At 34.7% G+C, this 22,530-nt stretch overlaps 1 protein-coding gene across 12 annotated transcripts in view; it reads left to right on the forward strand.

Moving 5' to 3' along the window:
* Positions 1-22,530, forward strand: part of Stau2 (staufen double-stranded RNA binding protein 2) — a 313,847-nt gene that overhangs the window by 117,175 nt on the left and 174,142 nt on the right. For all 12 annotated transcript variants that reach the window (XM_071602282.1, XM_027947886.2, XM_071602290.1 and 9 more), the window contains 3 exons: positions 3,617-3,829; positions 11,878-12,015; positions 12,912-13,043. In XM_071602282.1, the coding sequence (XP_071458383.1) occupies positions 3,617-3,829; positions 11,878-12,015; positions 12,912-13,043 (483 nt within the window). The remainder of the gene's footprint in view (positions 1-3,616; positions 3,830-11,877; positions 12,016-12,911; positions 13,044-22,530) is intronic.

Here is a 22,530-nt window from a genome sequence, read left to right on the forward strand (position 1 = left end):
TACTCATAGAGATCTTTCAATTTTTTTTCCTGTTCTGGTTATTTAAAATAAGCAAACAAATAAAATTAACTGGTGTAGTAGAATCCTGTAAGAGTTAATATGCTTCCTTAAGTTCAAATTCACTAGCTTGAAATAACCTGGGCCCTGGGGAAAATAGAAATTTTGATAATATCATAGATTCCTGCTGATCTTTTTGTTCTTTTATATTAAGATGTTTGTATATGTGACATTTCAATTTTCATCATCACATCTATATTCTGGATACAAGATAATTTGTAATACCTTTTAGGATTTGGTGTTTTAAATAAGAAAAAAATAATACTAATTTGATTCTATTTAATTCAAGTTAATAGTCAAGTTAATTTTTAGTGACACATTTATGTTACTATATAGCTTTTTAAAAATTGTGTGGAGGCTAAAATATGTTTGACTTTTGGGTGGGAGGGTTTGCTGGGGATTGAATCCAGGGTCTCAGCATGCTGAGCATGTGCTCTACAACTGAGCTACATCCCCAGCCCCCAAAGTATGTTCAGCCTTAAATTAAGAAATAATCAAGAAATAAGGAAACTGTTTTCTAAAACTGAATGAATACATCATAAATATTTTTTTAATATTTATTTTTTAGGTGTAGTTAGACACAATGAATTTATTTATTTATTTATTTATGGTGCTGAGGATTGAACCCAGGGCCCCACACGTGCTAGATGAGCGCTCTACCGCTGAGCCACAACCCCAGCCCAATCATAAATATTTTTATTAGTGTAAGAATTAAAACCAAGAATCAATAAATGGGATGGAATCAAACTAAAAAGTTTCTTCTCAGCAAAAGAAACAATCTGTAAGGTGAATAGGGAGCCTACATCTTGGGAGCAAATCTTTACCCCTCACACATCAAATAGAGCACTAATCTCTAGGGTATATAAAGAACTCAAAAAGCTAAGTACCAAAAAAAAAAACAAAAAACAAAAAACCAAATAACCCAATCAACAAATGGGCCAAGGACCTGAGCAGACACTTCTCAGAAGAGGATATATAATCCATCAATAAATATATGAAAAAATGCTCATCATCTCTAGCAATTAGAGAAATTCAAATCAAAACTACTCTAAGATATCATCTCACTCCAGTCAGAATGGCAGCTATTATGAAGACAACAATAAGTGTTGGCGAGGATGGGGGCGTGAAATGTACACTCATACACTGCTGGTGAGACTGCAAATTGGTGCAGCCAATATGGAAAGCAGTATGGAGATTCCTTGGAAATCTGGGAATGGAACCACCATTTGACCCAGCTATCCCTCTCCTTGGACTATACCCAAAGAACTTAAAAACAGAATTCTACAGGAACACAGCCACATCAATGTTTATGCAGCAGAATTCACAATAGCTAAACTGTGGAGCCAACCTAGATGCCCTTCAGTAGAGGAGTGGATAAAAAAAAAAATGTGGCATATATACACAATGGAATATTACTCAGCAATAAAAGAGAATAAAATCATGGCATTTGTAGGTAAATGGATGGCATTGGAGAGATAATGCTAAGTGAAGTTAGCCAATCCCCAAAAAACAAATACCAAATGTTTTCTCTGATATAAGGAAGATGACTCATAGTGGGGTAGGGAAGGGGAGCATGGGAGGAATAGATGAATTCTAGGTAGATGAATTCTAGAGGGAAAGGGAGGGGGCAGGGATGGTGGAATGTGATGGAAATCATTATCCAAAGTACATGTATGAAGACACGAATTGGGTGTCAACATACTTTATACACAGAGAAATGAAAAATTGTGGTATTTATGTGTAATAAGAATTGTAATGAAAAAAAACAAAGTACATGTATAAACACGTGAATTGACGTGAATTTACTTTATATACAAAGATATGAAAAATTATGCTCTATATGTGTAATAAGAATTGTAATGCCTACCTCTGTTGTGTGTTTTAAAAAATAAAATCAATGGGGCTGGGGATGTGGCTGAAGCGGTAGCGTGCTTGCCTGGCATGCACATGGCCCTGGGTTCGATCCTCAGCACCACGTACAAATAAAAATGTTGTGTTCGCCAAAAACCAAAAAATAAATATTAAAAAAATTCTCTCTCTCTCTCTTTAAAAAAAAAATAAAATCAATAAAAAAGAAACTAAAAAAAGAGGAAACTTCAAAATTATCATTTTAATACCTCATTATGAAGACATCACTGATTTTGCAGCTCATGACTGAAAAGTGGGCAAGAACCATGAAATAAGCTGAAATAGTTGTGGAGAACTTTTCTTAAAATTGTGCAACATCCTTTTACTAGACAGCTTCCATATTGTACTTGTTGGTAGGATCATCTGAACTGGACTGAGAAATAGTAGTGCTTCTTGTACACAGTTCTGACAAGTTGAGTTATCTGATTTCTTAGCCTGAAGCAGAGTAAAAGCAGTAATATGAGGAGGGCAGAGAGAGAGTATACTTGGGGTCTTATTAGTCCCAGCAAGAAATGATAGGGAAAATATAAGATACTTATAAAAAGTAATCAGAATATACAAAAATTATTGGTGTGTAGGATCTTTTAAAAGACTATAGTAAATAGGAACAGACAGTTTTATAAGTCCTTACAAGTTGTTGAGTATATTATAGTATAGAATATTTGATGTTCATAATGATGCTCTTATTTGGTTAAATATTCAGTATTTTCTAGTTTACGAACTTAGTTAAGTTCATAAAACATGCTTTTTTAAATTGAGAAGGATGTTCATCAGAGTAAACTGTTGGCATTTAAACTAGTGAACTTAAATTACTTGGTCACTATGAATAAATTTCTTATTCCTAATTATGTTGTATTATGGAGATGTTATGTTGTTTTCTTCCCTTCTCCTAATTGGTATCCAATATTAGAAGACAAAATTTCAATGTAATATATATCTTCTATATGTCAGAATTTCAAAGAGACTAAAGTTTTGAATACTCAGGGTTTGGAACGCCTCTTTCCCCGCAAAAGCTGGTATAGTATAAAAGTAAGAACAGGATTAAGTAGGGTTAAGGAACATGTACAGCTGACAGATTCATAATTCATTACTCTAGAAAGCTAGATATTATTGCATATCAGTGTATCTTTTTAAGATCATGTCAGAAAAGTAAATATCCCTTGCTGTAAAATAGCCATTGAGGTCTCTGTCAAGAAGAAGTTAAGGTAAGATGCTTCACAGGTTATAGATTACAATAAGACATCATCTTTGTTCTTGAGTAACTTACCCTGACAGAGGAGAAGATTGGTATGTACACAATTATGTACAAATTGTGTCTAGATGGCTTATCTAATATAGTATCCAATTTATTTGGCATGTTTTATATTCTTAATTTTGTGTTTTGTAAGACATGGGGAAATAGTGATTAAAACAATTTTGTCCATGAATGTATTTGTTTAGATTTCTTTTACTTCAATTCAGGAAGAATCAGCTATGTCATAAATGAGTACTACTGGTATCATAATTCATCATAGCCTTCTTAAATACTACAATTTTATTGTAATTATGAATATCAATTTTTATTATGATAAGAATATCAATAAGTATTTGTGCTGAAAGAATATATCTTAAGTGCCTATGTATTATTTAATATTTTACTTGTATTCAATAGGTTATTAAAGAAAGTGGACCACCACATATGAAGAGCTTTGTTACTCGGGTATCAGTAGGAGAGTTCTCTGCAGAAGGAGAGGGAAATAGCAAAAAACTCTCTAAGAAGCGTGCTGCAACCACTGTCTTACAGGAGCTTAAAAAACTTCCACCTCTTCCCGTAGTGGAAAAGCCAAAACTATTTTTTAAAAAACGCCCTAAAACAATAGTAAAGGTAAGTATATGCTTGTGAACATTAATCAGTTTTACCAAATAAGTAGTCACATGCTGCATGTTATTTAAGTCAGTGTTGGACTGTATGCATGATAGTGGTCCCATAAGATCATAATGGAACAGAAAAATTCCTATTGCCTAATGTTTGTATCATACTTTTCTATGTTTAGATATGTTTAAATATATATATATATATATATATATATATATATATATATATATATATATATATATATATATATATACTTATCACTGTGTTACAGTATTTAGTAAGTCACATGCTGTATTGGTTGTAGGCTGGGAGCAATGGGCTATACCATATAGCCTTAGCGTATAGTAGGCTACACCATCAAAATTTGCATGAGTATATGCTGTGATGTAAGCAATCACCTAATGATGCATTTTTCAGAATGCTTATCACAAGTGATACATTACCATAACACAGTGGCTATAGACAAAAGTTTTTCTTAATGTGGGTCTCTGTACATATAGATTATATATAATCCTGAGATCAGGATAGGACATATAACTATAAATTAATGACAGTTCTTTTTTGCTTTTTAAACACCTGTATATTTGTTCATCGAGATGATGATGATGATACCTTAGATATTTTATAGCCTTTTATGGTTTAAAAAGTGCTTTCCAATTTATATCTCTTTTAGTATAATTTTCATTATGACCATGTAAAGTAGATGATGATATCCCTCATTTTACAAAAAGGTTTACAAAACATGTTCAAAGAATTTGCTCATTTTTATTCAGCTATCATGTGGAACAGCCTGAACTGTTCTGTCTAATCCAATGTTATTTAGGCCACAACACCACCATATAGTAATGTGTTAGAATGTCATGAAATAGTAACAGTATACAAGGTAACAGCCATATGAATAAAACCAACAAGAATGACAGCAGCAGCAAGTAGAAGTTATAAAGCATTCTATGTACCAGACTTTGTCCCATAGCTTTGTGTGCTTATCACATTTAATCCTCATAGCAGCCCTGTGAAGTTGATGTTATTGTTTTATTTCCATTCATTTAGGTATATATACTTGCCAAAGAAGAATACAGAACATACCCCTTTTTAAGACATTGAGACTTATTACTTTTATTGGATCCTACATTATTTACATTAAAAAGGAAAAAAGGCAAAGTTTAAAGGAATCAGCACTGAGCGCAGAACAGTGCCCCTGAATGCTCTATGTGTGTGACATGAATGGAGCTAGAGTTCTGTGTTTCTAGAGAAAGTCTTTAGTTGTCCGCATTTCAATTGCCATTTTAGCCTCACTTGTTTAGCAGATTTCTGATTAGACTCTACAAATTAAGGATTGCAGATAAGAGATATAGTTAATCCTTGTTGAATTTCCTTTGTTTAAATTGTACAGTGGCATAACTTAGATATTTTTATGGGTTTAATACTGTAGTTAATTGCTGTATTTAAAAATACATATCTATATATATGCATAAATAACTACATATACTTATTTTTTATTAAATTTTAATTTGTTTTAATTATACATGACAGTAGAACACATTTATGCACTTTGATTTACATAAATGGGATATAATTTCTCATTTTTCTGAGTGTACATGTTGCAGAATCATATTGGTCATGTAGTCACATATATACATAAAGTAATAATGTCTGTTTCATTTTACTATTTTTTCTATCCCTTCTTCCCCCCACCTTCACTTCCATCTATCTAATCTAACACTATTCTTCTCTAGTGCCCCCCACCTTATTGTGAATTAGCATCTACATATTAGAGAAAAATACATATTTTTAATGAATATTGGCTTATTTGACTTAGAAGTTGTAGGTTATGCATTCACTGAAATAGTATTCTACATTAGAGCTGAGGTAGACAAAAAATAAAGGATTCACTCATCATGAGTCATATTGGTTCTGAAGAATACTGGCATTCATTCATATGCTGTAAGGGAGGAGGGTATACCTAGTAAGAGCATGACCTTTGGAGTCAATTTTGAGTATGATTCCCTGTGACCTGAATAAGTCACTTAACTTTTCTAATGGTATATTTCTTCCTTATAAATTGGCAATGGTAATTATTCTTGCTTGTCAAATTGTTGTCTCAAAGCAATGCACAAAATGCAGTAAGTATATATTAAGTATATATTGCTAATAATAATAATGCAAGAAATAATTATGCGTGGGCTCTCTCTTCCCATTGAGGAGATCCATGGAATAGGGTAAAGGAGAGTGTGGCTGCGGAGTCACTATTCAAGATCTCCAAAGACCAAGCAGGAAGCAGGTTTGATTTTATTGCACAGTTACCATGTATATATACTCAGACAGTAGCTAAGCAGATTACAGGTAGCCACCAATGCAATTCTGCTAACTGCCCTTGCAGCAACCTATTGAGGAGTGGGCAGTGGAGCAAGCATAGAGACTGCAACACAAGGCCTCATGCCCAGGGTTGTGCCTGCTGGGTAAGCTGCCTGCCACTCACACACCTAGCACAAGGGGAGTGGCCTGCCACTCAGACATCCTTAATGTATGCCATGTATGCAATACTGCATACACTTGTCCCTACATAATTACTCAATAAACATCAACTATTAGCATTTTGTATCTAATAACTGTTCACATTTTATATGTATGTGAATTTACCCATGATATATATTTGTAAAGCCTTCAATATAAAAAAGGTGTAGTTTTTCTATAATGGAAAGATAGTGCTTTACATTAACATGAAGTACAAAACTTGTTACAATTATTTCCACTTATTCTATTAAACTAAATCTAATCTTAATATAAGAATTTGAAGCTGTTGGGCTATAAAAAAATCTATATATTTCTAAAGTGTAGGGTGTAAATCTAATTCTTGTTCCAAGTTTAGCTGTTAAAAACAAGATTATTGTTAAAATTTAATCTCCCAGAGGCAAAGGATGGGAGAATCATTTTAAATTCTTAAAATTATTTGCTACTGCTTCTATAAACACATTATTCTGGAACTTCCTCCTATCTATCATTCATATTTCTGCTTAAACTTGACTTCTTCAGGGAACCCTTCTCTGATCCTCCTCCACTCCTAGACTTGGTTACCCCCCTGCATTTTTCCTTATTTACATCACACTTGAAATTACTTGTGCTGTGTCTGTCTTATGTAAAATAAATCCTGTAGCTAGCCTCTGAAATGTAATTTTTATTTTATTTTTATTTTTTGAGAAAACAACATGTATATAATGATTTGGACTCTGTAGAATTTTAAGTATAATTGCTGATAAATGGGTCAGTTTGGAACAGAATCTCAACTTTTAACATTTTTCTCACTTCTTTTTATGTCTTATACATCATACAGTTCCTTATGTTCAATAGAAGTAGAGAAAATATCTGAGGTGATTTGCTTTGATTTTATTTAAAATAATAAAACTATCACACTGTCTCATCATCTTCTTGATCATTCTGTGGTGTAGCTGTTATACCCATCTTAGAGATGAGGCCATTTGTGTTACCCCAAATCCTGTAGCAGAGTCAGATTTCAGATCCTGTTGTGTCTGACTTTAGTGTCCATTTGAAACTGGTTAATTGTGATCTCCTTTTGGATTTTAAATTTACTCTATGGAGTTATGCTGTTAACATGTACAGCTTCTCTGATGGTGTCTTTGGGTTTTATCCTTTCTTCAATACAGTTCTTTTCCACAAGATGAAACTTTAAAGAAGGCTTTCCAATGCTGGACATAAAATTTTCTGGATATATCAGACTGTTCTTTCTGGTTTGTAGAATCTAAGACTTGTTATCTCAGGAATAACTTAATTGTCAAAGGTACTGTTAATTAATTTCAATCAAAGAAAGAAATCAATCCTTTCTCAGTATTCTCAGGATTCCTTCTTTATCTCAATTGGATTTATGCATATGGTCTTTGTCATTGGAATCTATATCTACAACAATTTGTTTTGATACTTTAAGACATTCTTATAAGAGTCAAAGAGGAAAATACAACATTACCATTGGGAATGCATGTTTGTTTATTTGAATATCTTCATGTGCTAGGCATACTTCTAGTGCCAGACTCAAAGCTTTTTTTTACCTTTTTTCTGGGATTGCAATCTTATACTTTCCAATTATTGTTTGTATTTGTCTTTTCCCATCATCCCTCCTTCACCCCTTTTATAATTTGTTCAAATTTTATTTAGAATGTGAGTAGAAGTAGAAAAGTACTTTATCAAAAGCTGAAAGTCTCTTTTGTTCTCTCGTCTCCCTCTCCACCTAATCCTTGTGATGGTAGTTTTTGCTCTTTTTCCTCTTCTTCTTTCCCTAGACTGCTCTTTTACTTCTAGGGGTTCAAGTCAGTCTTTAGATAGATTATTTGCAAGCACTCTTCTGCACTCTACACTGTGTATTAGGCACCATTGCTTAATATTTCACAGGCATCTCAGACTCTGTGTCCCAAACTCTTCTTGTTTCCTTCTAATGTCTTTCTCTACCAGCATTCCTTATCTTAGTGACTGCCACCACCATCCAAATCTGCTGAAACTGAAAGCTAGAAGTCACTTTAAACTTCTTTATTACCCTTTATATCCAATAAATCATCAAGTCCTGTTGATTCTATCATCTAAATATGTCTTTATTTGGTTCTTTCTGTCTGTCCCTTCTGGTCAAATTCACGATGATCTCTTGCCTGAACTACTACAGTCAGTTTTATTTTATTTTGTTTGGTACTGGGGATTAAACCCAGGATTTCTTTCCCACTGAGTTACATCACCAGCCTTTTTAATATTTTATTTAGAGACAGGGTCTTGCTAAGTTACTTCAGGGCCTTGCTAAGTTGCTGAGGCTGGCTTTGAACTTACTTCACAATCCTCCTGCCTCAGGCTTCTGAGTCCCTGGGATTATAGGCGTGGCTACTACACCTGGCTGCAGTCAGGTTTTAACTTTCTTACAAGTACTCTGGATACAAAATGATCTTTTAAAAAATGTGATCTTTTAGAAACACCTATCTAATCATGCCATGCCTCTGCTTATTAGGGTTTTTCATTTCTCTTTGGATAAATTCCAGAATACTAAACATAGTTTAAAAGAGGCTGAAGGAACTGACCTGCAGGCTGTACCTGAAGCACCGTGTGGACATTATCAAGACCCTGAGTGTCAGTATTTTATTAGAAAGAGCTAAGACTACACAGTGTCTCTTACATAAGATTACTGTAACATGTAATCTGTAATATAGTGATTGTCTTTGTCTCTACTACCTGTTTAAGAACAAATTTTCACTGGTGGAAGTAAAGTTTCAGCCATATGATATATGCAGACCTTCGTTTTTAGAAAAACGTAAAGAAACTTCATATGGTAAAAGAATATTTGCTTTATAAAGAATTTTTGTTTTTAACTCATAATACATGCAAAAATCTATTTATAAACTTGTATATAAGTTGAAAAGCATGCTAATTAAATATGAGTAAGACCTACTGCCCCCTTTGAGTATAGAGCATAGAACTTAAATATAGCATATAGAAAGAATTTCAATAGGTTTAGACTCTCTGTATCTTCCTTTTCTGTCACATGCTCAATGCCACCTCCCTCAGACAACCATTATTAGTTTGTATGTATTTTTTTACAGTTTTGAAATGTTTCTTTTTCTAATATATATGCATATTTATATTTATGCATAGTGTAATGTACATGTTTAAAGTGCACTTTTTTTTTGATATATTTTGATACATGTACACACTTGTAAAGCCTTGACCATAATCAAGACACTAAATTGAGATTGGATACACTGGTTGAGGTAGGAGGATTGTGAAATCAAAGCCAGCCTTAGCAAAAGGTGCTAAGCAACTCAGTGAGACCCTGTCTTTAAAAGAAATACAAAATAGGGCTGCAGATGTGGCTTAATGTTTGAGTGCCCCTGAGTTCAATCCTTGGTACCTCCCCTCTCCAGAAATAGATACTGAATTCATAAATTGTTCCCAAAAGTTTCCTCAGGCTTCTTGATAATCCTTCACTCTCAGTTCCCAAGAAACCATTCCTTTTTTCTGCCTTCTTTTACCAAGCATGATTATTTTGAGATTTATCCATGTTGTTTCATATATCGATCATTTGTTCTATTTTATGGCTGAGTAGTACAGTATTTCATGGTATGGATATATGACCATTTGTTTATCCTTTTACTTGTTGGATATTTGAGATGTTTCTAGTTTTTGGTTGTTGTACATAAAGCCAGTATGAACATTTGTATAGAAATCATCTATGATCATATGCTTTCATTTCTCTTGGTTAAATACTTCTAAGTGGAATGGCTTAGTCATTTTGTAAGTGTATATCCAACTTTTTAAGAAACTGCCAATTATTTGTCAAAGTACTACCACTCTACTGTCTCATTTTGTCATCAGCCTTGTCTGAGAATTCCATTTGCTCTACATCTTTGCTAAAACTTAATAAAACTAGCCTTAAAATTTCAGGTGTTCAAATACCTGTGTTATTGGTATCTCACTATAGTTTTAATTTACATTTCCCCAGTGATTCAAGATAGTGAGAATCTTTTTATGTGCTTAAGGCATACGAGGCTTGATAAAGTATTCAGATCTTTTGTCTACTTAAAAAATTTCTTGCTCACTTAAAAGAATAATTGTATATGAGAGGCCTTTCTTTCTTTCTTTCTTTCTTTTGTACTGGGGATTGAACTCATGGGCACTGGACACGTGAGCCATATCCCCAGCCCTATTTTGTATTTTACTTAGAGACAGGGTCTCACTGAGTTGCTTAATGCCTCACTATTGCTTAGGCTAGCTTTGACACACCATGCTAGTGTCAAGGACATGTTAGAATAGACAAGATGAGTTTTTTGAACTCCTTATCCTCCTGTCTCAGCTTCCTGAGCTGCTGGGATTACAGGTGTGTGCCACTAGGCCTGGCAGAAATTGTTAATTTTGAAGATGTCTGATTTATTATTATTTACAAATGTGATTTTGGCATTGTATCTAAGAAATTGTCACCTAACCAGACCACACAATTTTTGCCTATATTCTGGAAATTTTGGAGTTTTAAAAATTATGCTAATATTATGCGTAACATTTTGAGTTAATCATTTTTATAAATGGCATGAGATATGTATTGAAGTTCCTTGCTTTTTGCCTGTAAATTGTCCTAGTATCACTGGTTGACAAGACCAACTTATTTTCTGAAAATAAGTTGACTCTGTGTGTGTGTGTGTGTGTGTGTGTGTGTGTGTATTTCCAGATGCTAATTCTGTTCGTTGATTTCTTTATATATTTTTATGCCAATACTACACATACTGTGTTGAATACTATAGTTTTATAATCTTGAAATCAGGCACTCTGAATCTTAGGTTGTTTTGGTTATTTGTCCTTTGTAGTTTCACACAAATTTTAGTATTGGCTTATGAATTTTAAACTTTTTAAAAAGTCTACTGGGTAACATAATGAGACCCCATCTTAAAAAAAAGTTTATATTACTTCCCATTCTCACCAGTTGGTGCTGTTAGACTTTAATTTTTGATAAACTGGGTGGGTGGAGGGGTGAACTAGTATCTCACTGTAGTTTTAATATGCATTTTTCAAGTTCTAATGAAGTTATCTTTTCATATGTGTTTTTTTTTTTTGTGTGTGAAATATCTGTCATCTTTTTGCCCATTTCCCTTTTATATTGTCTTTTTCTTAATACCACTTAGGAGTTTTTAAAAACACAATTTGAATATTGGAGATTTCTTGTTAAGTTATATGTGTGTTGCAAACATCTCTTCCCAGTCCATGGCTTATGCTCTCACATTCTTTTTGGTGAATACGAAGTTGTGAAGCAATTATACCATACTGAAGAATTGAATCAATTTTTTAAGACATGGTTGAGCCAATTTATTTATAAGACCTGTAAGTCTAAATCCCATAAAAGCCTTATTTATGGGTCTATTTTATGATTTGCCTTCATAAATCTTCATAAATGACTCTTGTTTACCTTCTGCAGTCACACTTTAGGGGTGTAGAGATAGAGGGGAGAACGATGGTTTCTTTAATGATCCAATAACAAGTTTTCTAGGCTTATTTTGAAATTTTTTTCTTTAATTATTTTGTAGGCTGGACCAGAATATGGTCAAGGAATGAACCCCATTAGTCGCCTGGCTCAAATTCAACAGGCCAAAAAAGAAAAGGAACCAGATTATGTTTTGCTTTCAGAAAGAGGAATGCCTCGACGTCGAGAATTTGTGATGCAGGTATTTCTAACCTTTATATTAAAAACTGATAAAGCTATTGAAAACATTTAGAAATCCTCAGGTTGGAATAGAGATATGGGGGAAAGACAAACTAAAACTTGATAGCAGAAAATAAAACGATGTTTACATTTGAACTTGTAAACCTGTTAACTTGATGGATACATACTAGTGTCAAGGACATGTTAGAATAGACAAGATGAGTTTTTGACGGGCCTGTGAGTTCACACGGGTTATGTACCCAGAGTTTATCATTTAATGTCTATCTTTTAATTTTATGTTACATTTTGCAGCCAGAGTCCATTGACTGCTGGGAATTGGAGACAAATGGAATTAGAAACAAAATTTAGAAGAATGAATGTAATAGATGGAGCAAGGCCAAAATCATGAATTCATGGGCTATCAGGGAAATTAGTTAGGACAGTGAGTGCCTACCAAACCATTGTGGGGACTAAGGGATTCAGAATTGCTTGAGTGATCTAATTGCTGCATTGTGCAGCCAAGAACTTCGAAGGATGCTTACCTTATGTGTTGGTAGATGGTGGGGACTGGGAATGAGGTGGAATGCTTAAAATACCCTCCTTTTCAAATTTTATCTATCCAGTCTTTATTTGTCAATTAAAACCATGGTCTTGAAATCTTGGTTTTAATATTTTATTTGTATTCGCAGTTAATATTCAGTACATTATCATTGTGAAGTGTTTTTTTAAAGTGGCATGTGGCTAATGAAGCTTTCTCTCTTCATTTATATCTATAAAATAGTGGGATTTATCTTCCTATTTTGTTTTGGACTGAGCTTTTTATTTTTGAATATTAGAGTGGAATACAATGCTTTATAATGTAAGGATTTCCTGTTTGTCAACACACTTATTATTAATTTCTTTCTTTAATTTTATCAGGTCAAGATAGGCAATGAAGTTGCTACTGGAACAGGGCCTAATAAAAAGATAGCCAAAAAAAATGCTGCAGAAGCAATGCTGTTACAACTTGGTTATAAAGCATCCACTAGTCTTCAAGATCAACTTGACAAGGTGAGAATAAAGCTTACATGCCTGTGTGCTTTCTGTCAGAATATTAAAGTGATTAACAAATTCTGATTATGACTAGTATTAAAGTAGGTGTCAATTTTAACTTTTCTGAGGCAGTGCTCTATCTTTATATAAGACAGATATTCCAGGTGCAAAATAACATCTATTTAAGGGGAAGGATGAAATATTAGTTAGTATTTATAATCTTATAATTAGCTAATAATAAAAATTTTTATATGATTGTACATATTCTGTAATATTAGTTAAATAATTTTTAACTTATTGAATGACTGTTTTTGTCAGTTAATTGTTTTTGTCTATAGACGTAGTCTTAATCTGCACCTTTTAAGAACAGAGGTTTTAGCCTTTATTTTGGGAATTAAGCTAAAAACACAGAAATAAGAATTCTGACGTATCCCTTTAGGGCAAGAACTATATTAGACAGACACTCTATAAACTGATTTTTCTGTTTACTTTAAATTTAAAGATAAACTCAGAGGATATTTGTTTTCTGCCAAGACCTGTGTTCATGGTCCCCAATTTCTTCTACAGCAGTTAATGACATCATTAACACCTACCTCTGTTGCAAGAGATGCACAGAACCCTGAATTCAGGGCTTGGCAGATAACTTGGTGAGAGTTGGCTTAATTTTATTTTGCATTAACTTATTTTATCTATTCATATGTAGAAATTATTCAGTGTTTTATTTATATGGAAATTCATAATGAAACAGGCCTAATAAGTACTTTTATAAAACTGATATGCTTTTGATCAGGCCTTTCTTACATAAGGATTCTGTTTCAGAGATATCTTTAGTTTCTCCATAAACAAATTTATGAAGTTTAGAATAATAAATAAAGTTATCTGTTAAAAAATATTTAGCTTTATGTTTCCTTTTGAGGCAGCCATGATTCTTTTAATGATTTAAAAAATCATTTGTGTAGTATTGCTAGCAATTTCAATTTTGTTTTTATAACCTGGCTAGTTAATGCTTTTTCTTCTTTTAAAAGTATTTGTAACGTGAAACCTAACATATGTTCCAGTTTCTGTAGATCTTATATTGTATATATGTTGTTTTAACTTAACACATTTGTATTGACTTAAAACTGGTAATTTATAAAAATATGTCAAAATACATCTCTTCACAGACACTTATTTATACATTAAGTGAAAGAAAACAAGACAAAAATCAGCGTTAATTTTATTAATTTGAAAAACATTTCTTGCATACAAGCCATATTAGGGTTCTCCAGAGAACCAACCACATACATACACACACATATACAAACACTCAGAGGGATTTATTTTAAGAAATTGGCCCATTTGATTGTGGAGGGTTTTATAGTCTGGTTAGATAGGCTGGTAGGCTGGAGACTCAGGAAAGAAAGAGTTCCAGTTCCAGTCCAAAGGCAATCTGCTGGGAAATTCCCTTTTGCTCCAAGAGAGCAGCTTTTTGTTCTTTTCAGGCTTTCAACTGATAATATGAACCCCATTCTTATGTGGAAGGGCAGTCAACTTTATTTAAAAGGCCCTAATTTAAATGTAAATGTCATCCCCAAACTCTCACAGAAACACTTAGAATAAAGTTTGACCAATTATCTGGTCACTATGACTCCACAAGTTAACACATAAAATTACCCATTACACCCATTAAAACTAAAGATAACAGGGTTACTGAATCTTGATCTTTACACTCAAGGAATGAACCATTAGATGTTGGGAGTGAGGGGTTTCGATCATACAACAAACATTGTATACTGGAACCTAGGGTACACAGGGATGAGTCTGGAAAGTCAGGAAAAGCTGAGGCCACCATTTTTATATGAAGTAAAGAGCTTGAGGAATCATTCAAGTCTTGAACATGAAAATGAAATGATCTACTTTGCATTCTTCAAAAGATAATTTGTAAATAATGTGGAAAATGGATTTGGTTAGGGTGAGGCTGAAGGCAGAGAGGCCAGCCAGTAGGCATGTAGAGTTGTTTCCTCAAGAGATACTGAAGGCCGGGCTCAGTGGCACACACCTTTAATCTTAGCAGCTCTGGAGGCTGAGGTAGGAGGATCAAGAAGAGTTTAAAGCTAGTCTCAGCAATGGTGAGGTATACTACACAACTCAGTGAGACCCTATCTCTAAATAAAACACAAATAGAGCTGGGGATGTGGTCGAGTGTCTCTGAGTTCAGTCCCTGGTACCACTCCCCTCCTCCCCCACCAAAAAGAGATACCAAGGGTCTAAACTAACACTGTGGTGGCCGAAAAGAGAGGGGAAAGACCCCAGAGATCTCTCAGCAGTGTAATTGGTACATGATGTGAGTAGCAGATAAGATTCATGAAGGATGGAAGAGGAAGGAGGGGAAAGGAATATCTGCAAAAATGAGGATTGGAGAAAGACTGAAAGTACTAGGTGGTAGTCATATGTTGCAGAGAAATCAAATAAATAAGTACTGAATATTTTGATTTGTCAACAGATCTTTGGTATGGCAAAAGCAATTTTAAAAACCTGCAAAGCAGTTTTTTTTTTTTAAAATAGGTATTATATATTCATGGTTAAAAGAATTGAAACAATAGATTAAACAAAGAAATCAAACATAAAAGTTTCTCTCATCTTCTTATAGTCCCAAGGGCATCTCCCACTGTGAGTGTGTATTTGTATAGCATTCAGGATAGTGTCTAAGATACATTCAACATTCCATAAGGGCTTGATAAATAAAAATAAAATACATATCCTTATAGGTATATTCTATGCTTATCCATTAATATACCCCCACTTAAAAAATTCAGATTATTGATGTGCGCTTCAGTGAAACTTGACAAATAGATAATATTTACTCATATTTACTCACCACCACAATTAAGACCTTTAGCATTTCTTGCACTTCCTTAAATTCCTTAATGCTTTATAAAATTAACCTGATCCCTTATATTCATCCTCTTGTCAAGCAGTGATCTGATTTCTGTTCCTTTTTGCCTTTTGCAGTATATTAAACAATTCAACCATACATTATATAGTTATTTTGTGTCTACTTCTTATTTCTTGGCATGATGTTTTTCCCCACATTTTTATTGGTACATTATATTTGTACATATTGATGGGATTTGTTGTTACATATTCATTCATGAATACAATATAACAACATAATTTGGCCAGTATTACTCCCCAGTATTTCCCATTCCTATCCTTTACCCCTTAGTCCCTTTCCTCTACTGATCTCTCTTTGATTTTACTTCCCCTTTTCCTCTCTAGCTTCCATATACAAGAGAAAACATATAACCCTTAACTTTCTGAGTTTGATGTATTACACTTAACATGATGGTCTTTACTTCCATTCATTTTCCTGCAAATGCCATAATTTCATTTTTCTTGCTGAATAATTCAAAACTGTATTTTGTGTGTGTATATATCACATTTTCTTTATCCATCCATTCATTCATAGATGGAGACTTAGGCTGGTTTTGTAGTTTGACTATTATGAATTGTGCTGCTATAAAAATGAGTATGCATGTACCTTACTCTATGAGATGTCTTTAATTCTTCAGGGTAAAGACTGAGAAGTTGTATAGCTGGATATATGATGGTTCCATGCCTAGTCTTTTGAGGAGCCTTCATACTGATTTCCATAGCAGTTGTACTAATTTACAGTTCTAATAACAATGTAAAAGTGTTTCTTTTTCTCCACATCCTCTCCAGCATTTATTATTATTTGTATTATTGATGACTGACACTCTTAACTGGTGTGAGATGAAATCTCATTGTAGTTTTGATTTGCATTTCCTTCATTGCTCATGGTGTTGAACATTTTATTTTTCATGTATTTGTTGGCCATTCGTTTATAGTTCTTTTGAGAAGTATCTGTTTATTCATTAGATTTAACATAATGCTTTTGAAAGTTATCTACCTCACATTTATCATTAGTTTGAGCCTATTATAAAGCAGTTATAAACATTCACTTAGCAATCTTTGTATGTACATATTTCTCTGTTATATCCTGTATGTATGCATTCATTTAATAAGTATGTGTTTAATCTTATAAGAAATTATGAAGCTGTTTTTCCAAAGAGGCTGTACTATTTTACATTCCTACCAGCAATATTTGAAAATTCAACTTGCTCCACATCCTCTCTAGCTCTTGTTGGTATCATTTTGTGTGTGTGTGTGTGTGTGTGTGTGTGTGTGTGTGTCGGGGGGCTGGTATGCCTTGTGCATGTGAGACAAGCCTTCTAAGAACTGATCCACCATCACTTTTTAATTATTATTATTTTTTAGTTGTAGTTGGACACAATATCTTTATTTATTTTTTTTAATGTGATGCTGAGGATTGAACCTAGCTCCTCGCACATGCTAGGTGAGCTCTCTACTGCTGAGCCACAACCCCAGCCCCCTACCACCATCACTTTTGATGGTGGTTTGGTTATGCTGTCTCTGGAGATATGTATATGTGTGTGTGTGTGTGTGTGCGCATAATTTTTTTAAAATTAAAATTTTTTTATTTTTGGTACTGGGAATTGAACTCAAGGGTGCTTCACCCCTGAGCCACATCTCCAGTTCTTTTTATTTTGAGACAGGGCCTTGCTAAGTTGCTGAGACTAGTCTCAAACTTGTGATCCTCTTTCTTCAGCCTTCCAAATCTCTGGAATTATAGGTGTGCACCACCACACCACCATGTCTGGATTTTTGGATATTTTTAATTGGTGCATTATAATTATACATAATAGTGGGATTCATTGTGACATATTTATACATGCACATAACATAATTTGGTCAGTTTCATTCTTTAGTACATCTTCTTCTGCTCCCTTCCTGTCTTACTCTGGTCTGTTTGGATTTTAGTGTGTATTTCTCTTGTAATGTTGAGTGTTTATTATCATGTGTTTGTTTATTCCTTGAAGTGTATGTTCAAAATGTTTGCCTTTTTAAAGAATTAGATGGTTTGCTTTCTTATTTACAAATTTTTTAAGAATACTGAGTCTTCTGATCCATGAACAAGATTATTTCTCCATTAATGTAGATTTTTGGAAATCTGTCTCTTATTCTATCTTTTTTCCCCAAAGAAATTGCATGTATGGGCTGGGATTATGGCTCAGTGGTACAGTGCTCACCTAACACGTATGAGGCCCTGGGTTACATCCTTAGCACCACATATTAAGTCAATAAATAAAATAAAGGTATTGTGTCAACTATAACTAAAAAGTATTTAAAAAAAAAAAGAAATTGTATGCACATTTCTTATGTTTATCCTGTTTATTACAGATTAGATTTCAGGCATTTATGTCTGCTAAGAGAGTTACAACTTGTTCAGTCTGGAACCTGCTGTTCAGGTTCTAGATTTTGATTGATGTTCTCTTCTGTTGTTTCGGTGTGTGTGGTGTGGTGTGTGTGTGTGTGTGTGTGTGTGTGTGTGTGTGTGTGTGTGTGTATGTCTGGGGGAGGAAGGAATTGGATTATTAATTTAGAGATATTTTGAGAAAGAAAAGAATTTGCTCTTCTGATCAATCTGACATGTTTAAATAGGAACCTTATAAAGCAGTTTCATTAGTGTTAGAGGAGAAATCGGAGAGCAGTAGACTTGGGATTCAGTTGAAGATGAAGAGTTAATCACAGTAAATGTAACCTAGTATTTAAATGTCTTTGGCCATTAGTAGAAGGAAAGGGAGTAAGAAACGAGGCTGGGTATGGTGGCCCACACATCTAACCCAGGCCATCTGTGAAACTTAGGGAAAGCCTGTCTCAAAATTTTAAAAAGAATTGGAGATTAGTTCAATGATATAGCACCAGAGGTTCAATCCCCAGGACCACCCCATCCCACTACCTCCAGAAAAAGAAAATAAAAAAAAAAAAAAAGGAAGCACAAAAAAGTAAATATATTTTTAACAACTTCAATGGAGCTCTCAAATGCATGGGAATGTGCATTTTTCTAATCAACTTTCATATATCAGAGAGTAGGGACCATTTATCATGAATGGTTAGAAGCTACAAATGTAAATGACATCAGTTTGTAAGGTTATGCAGCCTTTAGAATATTGGACATGGAAGCAAACAGGTGACCTGTAGATGGGGATTTGAGGATGAATGAACAGAAAGACAAAGGGGTAAATAGTTAAGAACTAGAAGGGACATGTCAGATATGGGATCCAAGCAAGGCAAATAATAAGCTAGAAGTAGTGAGAGAGACTGGAAAAGTCAAAGACTTAGAGGACTGAATGAAATTAATTACAAATGTTTATAGAAATAAAGAAAATGATTGAGGTATAAAATAGAAGAGTTACAGGAAGTGAAATTTGGGAGATGAGCTGCTGAGTTTTCTCGTTCTAGGACATGGTTTGTCTAGTGAGGGATCTAATGGATAATGTATCCTGGGCACTACCCTGATGGTGTTGCTGGGTTCCTCCAGTGCCCCATATATTTGTGGTCGTGGGCTCCGGAGCATTGGGCCCCCATGTCCATTTTTTGGCAATGGAGCCCGATGCCTTTCTCCACGATTTCGTGGGTAAACACCTGGTCCTTGTCTATTTTTTGATAACGGAGTACCCTCTATGGTGGTTTGAGAACGGTATTCATTAGCCCAATGTCTCCCTCTATGGCATCATGGGCAAATACCTGGTATTCTATCCCTTTGATACCTAGTATTGTTAAACCCTCCTTCTATGGGGTAATTCCTTTTAAAATGTCCTCTTTGTTCACAATTGTAGCATGTTTTTGGCCTGGCATCTAAAGTCTGTTGTACTGCAGCTGCCAAGACTTGCCCTTGTTTATTAATGTCTCTACATAATTTAATATATGTGTTTAAATCTCCATGTTTCCATGGTCTAATGGCCTCCTTGCACCATCTGTTCGCTTGTTCATAGACTAGCTGTTTAATTAATGGCTTTGCTTGTTCTGTATCCCCAAAAACTCTGGTAGCTGTTTGAATAAGCCTATCTACAAATTCAGTGTAAGGTTCATTAGCTCCTTGTATTACCTTAGATAATTGACCTTGTAAATCTCCATGTCCTTGTAAAGTCTTCCATGCCCTAACCGCATCTACAGCAATTTGTGAATATATGGCAGGATCATATGCAATTTGTTGCCGCTGATCCTCATAAGGTCCCTTTCCTAACAACATATCTAGATTTCTCTGAGAATAACCGGCTGCTGCATTTTGCCTAGCCGTCTCCGTGCAAAATTCCTCATTGGCAACCTTCCATAACAGGTATTGTCCTCCATTTAGCACAGCTTTACACATACTAGTCCAATCTGCTGGCATCATGTTCAAATTGGTAATGGATTCGACCATGCTTACAGTGAAGGATGCTTGAGGACCATAGGTTGTTATAGCCTCTTTTAGCTGCTTCACTGTTTTGAAATCTAACGCATGGTGAATTCGCTGCCCTCCTGCCTGCTCAAATACAGGGCATGCTAATGTTTGAGGTCCTGTCTCAGGATCCCATCTATCAACTATGGGGGTTGGGGGCCTCCCAGCATATGGAGGTGGAGCTGTTGGTTGGACACTTACGCCCTCTGGTGATAGAAAGGTGTTAGTAGCAGTCTCCTGTTGTAACTTTTCTCCTAATGGCTTTTTCTGCTCTAAACTTTCTTCCCCTTTCTGACTATCTCGAGAGGCCTCCTCTTTTACTTGATCTAAAATGTCTTCTCCTTGACTAAGTAAACAAGATTGTACCAACATCCATAACAGTAATGTGTCAACTGGCAGAGTTCCTGGGCTTTCCTTTTCTATCCTTTTTAAATCTTCAACGTATGCCCTAATTGTTCTTGATATTACTGGGGTGCCTCCTTCCTCTAACAATTTAGTTAACATTTTTTCGGTTTGTTTTTTACTAATTTTTAATCCCATATTTCCGTGACAAAGATACCCCTCACTAAGATAATGCAAAACAAAACCGAGACAAAATGAAACAAAAATGGAACAAAAATTCATTATGACAGCCTTTCTATCCTGAAATGTACATCCATCCTTTCTCCCTATCTGTTCCTCAGACGCAAATAGTTTTTCCTCAGATATGAGCAGTTTTCCTTCCGTCTCACCCATCTCCAGGGACAGGTAACTTAAAACAAAAGCGAAAGAAAACGAAAGAGGAATCTTAAAATGGCTACCCATCCTCTCGCCCTGCCCTCAGGGGCGAGCAGTTTACCTTATCACTTACCCTCAGTCCTTCCGTGAGGGCTGCCAAATGCCGCAGTCTGGCTGGGCACAATTCAGGAGCCACTTATCAAGCAGGAACAAACTTTATTTTTAGAACACACACGCTGCACCACATGAGCTCTTCAGGAATTCCCTCAGAGCCCAACTGGCACCACTGGCTCTTCTGGCGAGCACCTCAACTGGCACTCTTCCTGCCCTTGAGGCCGATTAGCTGGGTCGCGTGGGCGGAGCCAAAAGAATCCCCCAATGAGCAGCTCCGTGGTCTGAAAAGGCGGGGAAACAGCCCCATGAGCATCACTGCAGAGGAGCCAATCAGCTGGAAGTTTGCTGGGGCCGCGGTGAGCCAATCAGCTGGAAGTTTGCTGGGGCTGCTTCGGCTTTGTCTCTCAACAATTAATAATCACTTTGACTTTGTCCCTGTTGACTTTATTTCTTCATATTCTCCTAAAAGAGTGAGAAATTTCAATATTAGACAAAGCTCTCAGATGAAAATTGTTACTTCCCTGTTTCAAATATATAGTTAAAATAAAAAATCAAGGTAAAGGACAGAAAAATTAATACAATTATGTAATAGTTTTTTTTTTAATTCTACATTTAAAAAATGTAATTTATTCATTTGGAAAGTCTAGACAGTCCTGAGGCTAATTGTGGAACTCTTCTAGAATTCCTGAAACATAAATATTTTTCTAAGTACTTAAATAGTGTTAGTTGTTCAATAAGTACAAACAGTATTGGAGCTATTTTTTTTTAATATTTATTTTTTAGTTGTAGTTGGACACAACACCTTAATTAATTAATTAATTTATTTATTTATTCACCCATTTATTTATTTATTTTTAAGTGGTGCTGAGAATCGAACCCAGGACCCTGCACGTGCTAGGCGAGTGCTCTACTCGTGAGCCACAACCTCAGTCCCTGTTGGAGCTATTAATAAAATTAAATGTAAAGAAAGAATGAAAAAAAATATTGAATATATTTTCTTTCTGCTCACAAGGTTTTCATACTGATAACAATTTTTAGTGGTTTTTCAAAATCTTTTAAAATTTCTGTCATCCTTGGAGGGATCTGTTTCTCCATCAGAGTGCTATTTATCTGGTATTGCTATACCATCTGTTTCACTCTTCCTGCTTAGAATTGCTTTAGCTATTCTGGATCTTTTATTTTTCCAGATGAATTTCATGATTGCTTTTTCTATTTCTGCGAGGAATTTTGATTGGCATTGCATTGAACCTATAGAGTACTTTTGGTAATATAGCCATCTTAATGGTATTAATTCTGCCTATCCATGAACAAGGTATATCTTTCCATCTTCTAAGGTCTTCTTCTATTTCTCTCTTTAGGGTTCTGTAGTTT

This window comes from Marmota flaviventris, chromosome 15, assembly GCF_047511675.1.
Source record: "Marmota flaviventris isolate mMarFla1 chromosome 15, mMarFla1.hap1, whole genome shotgun sequence".
Lineage (NCBI taxonomy): Eukaryota > Metazoa > Chordata > Mammalia > Rodentia > Sciuridae > Marmota > Marmota flaviventris.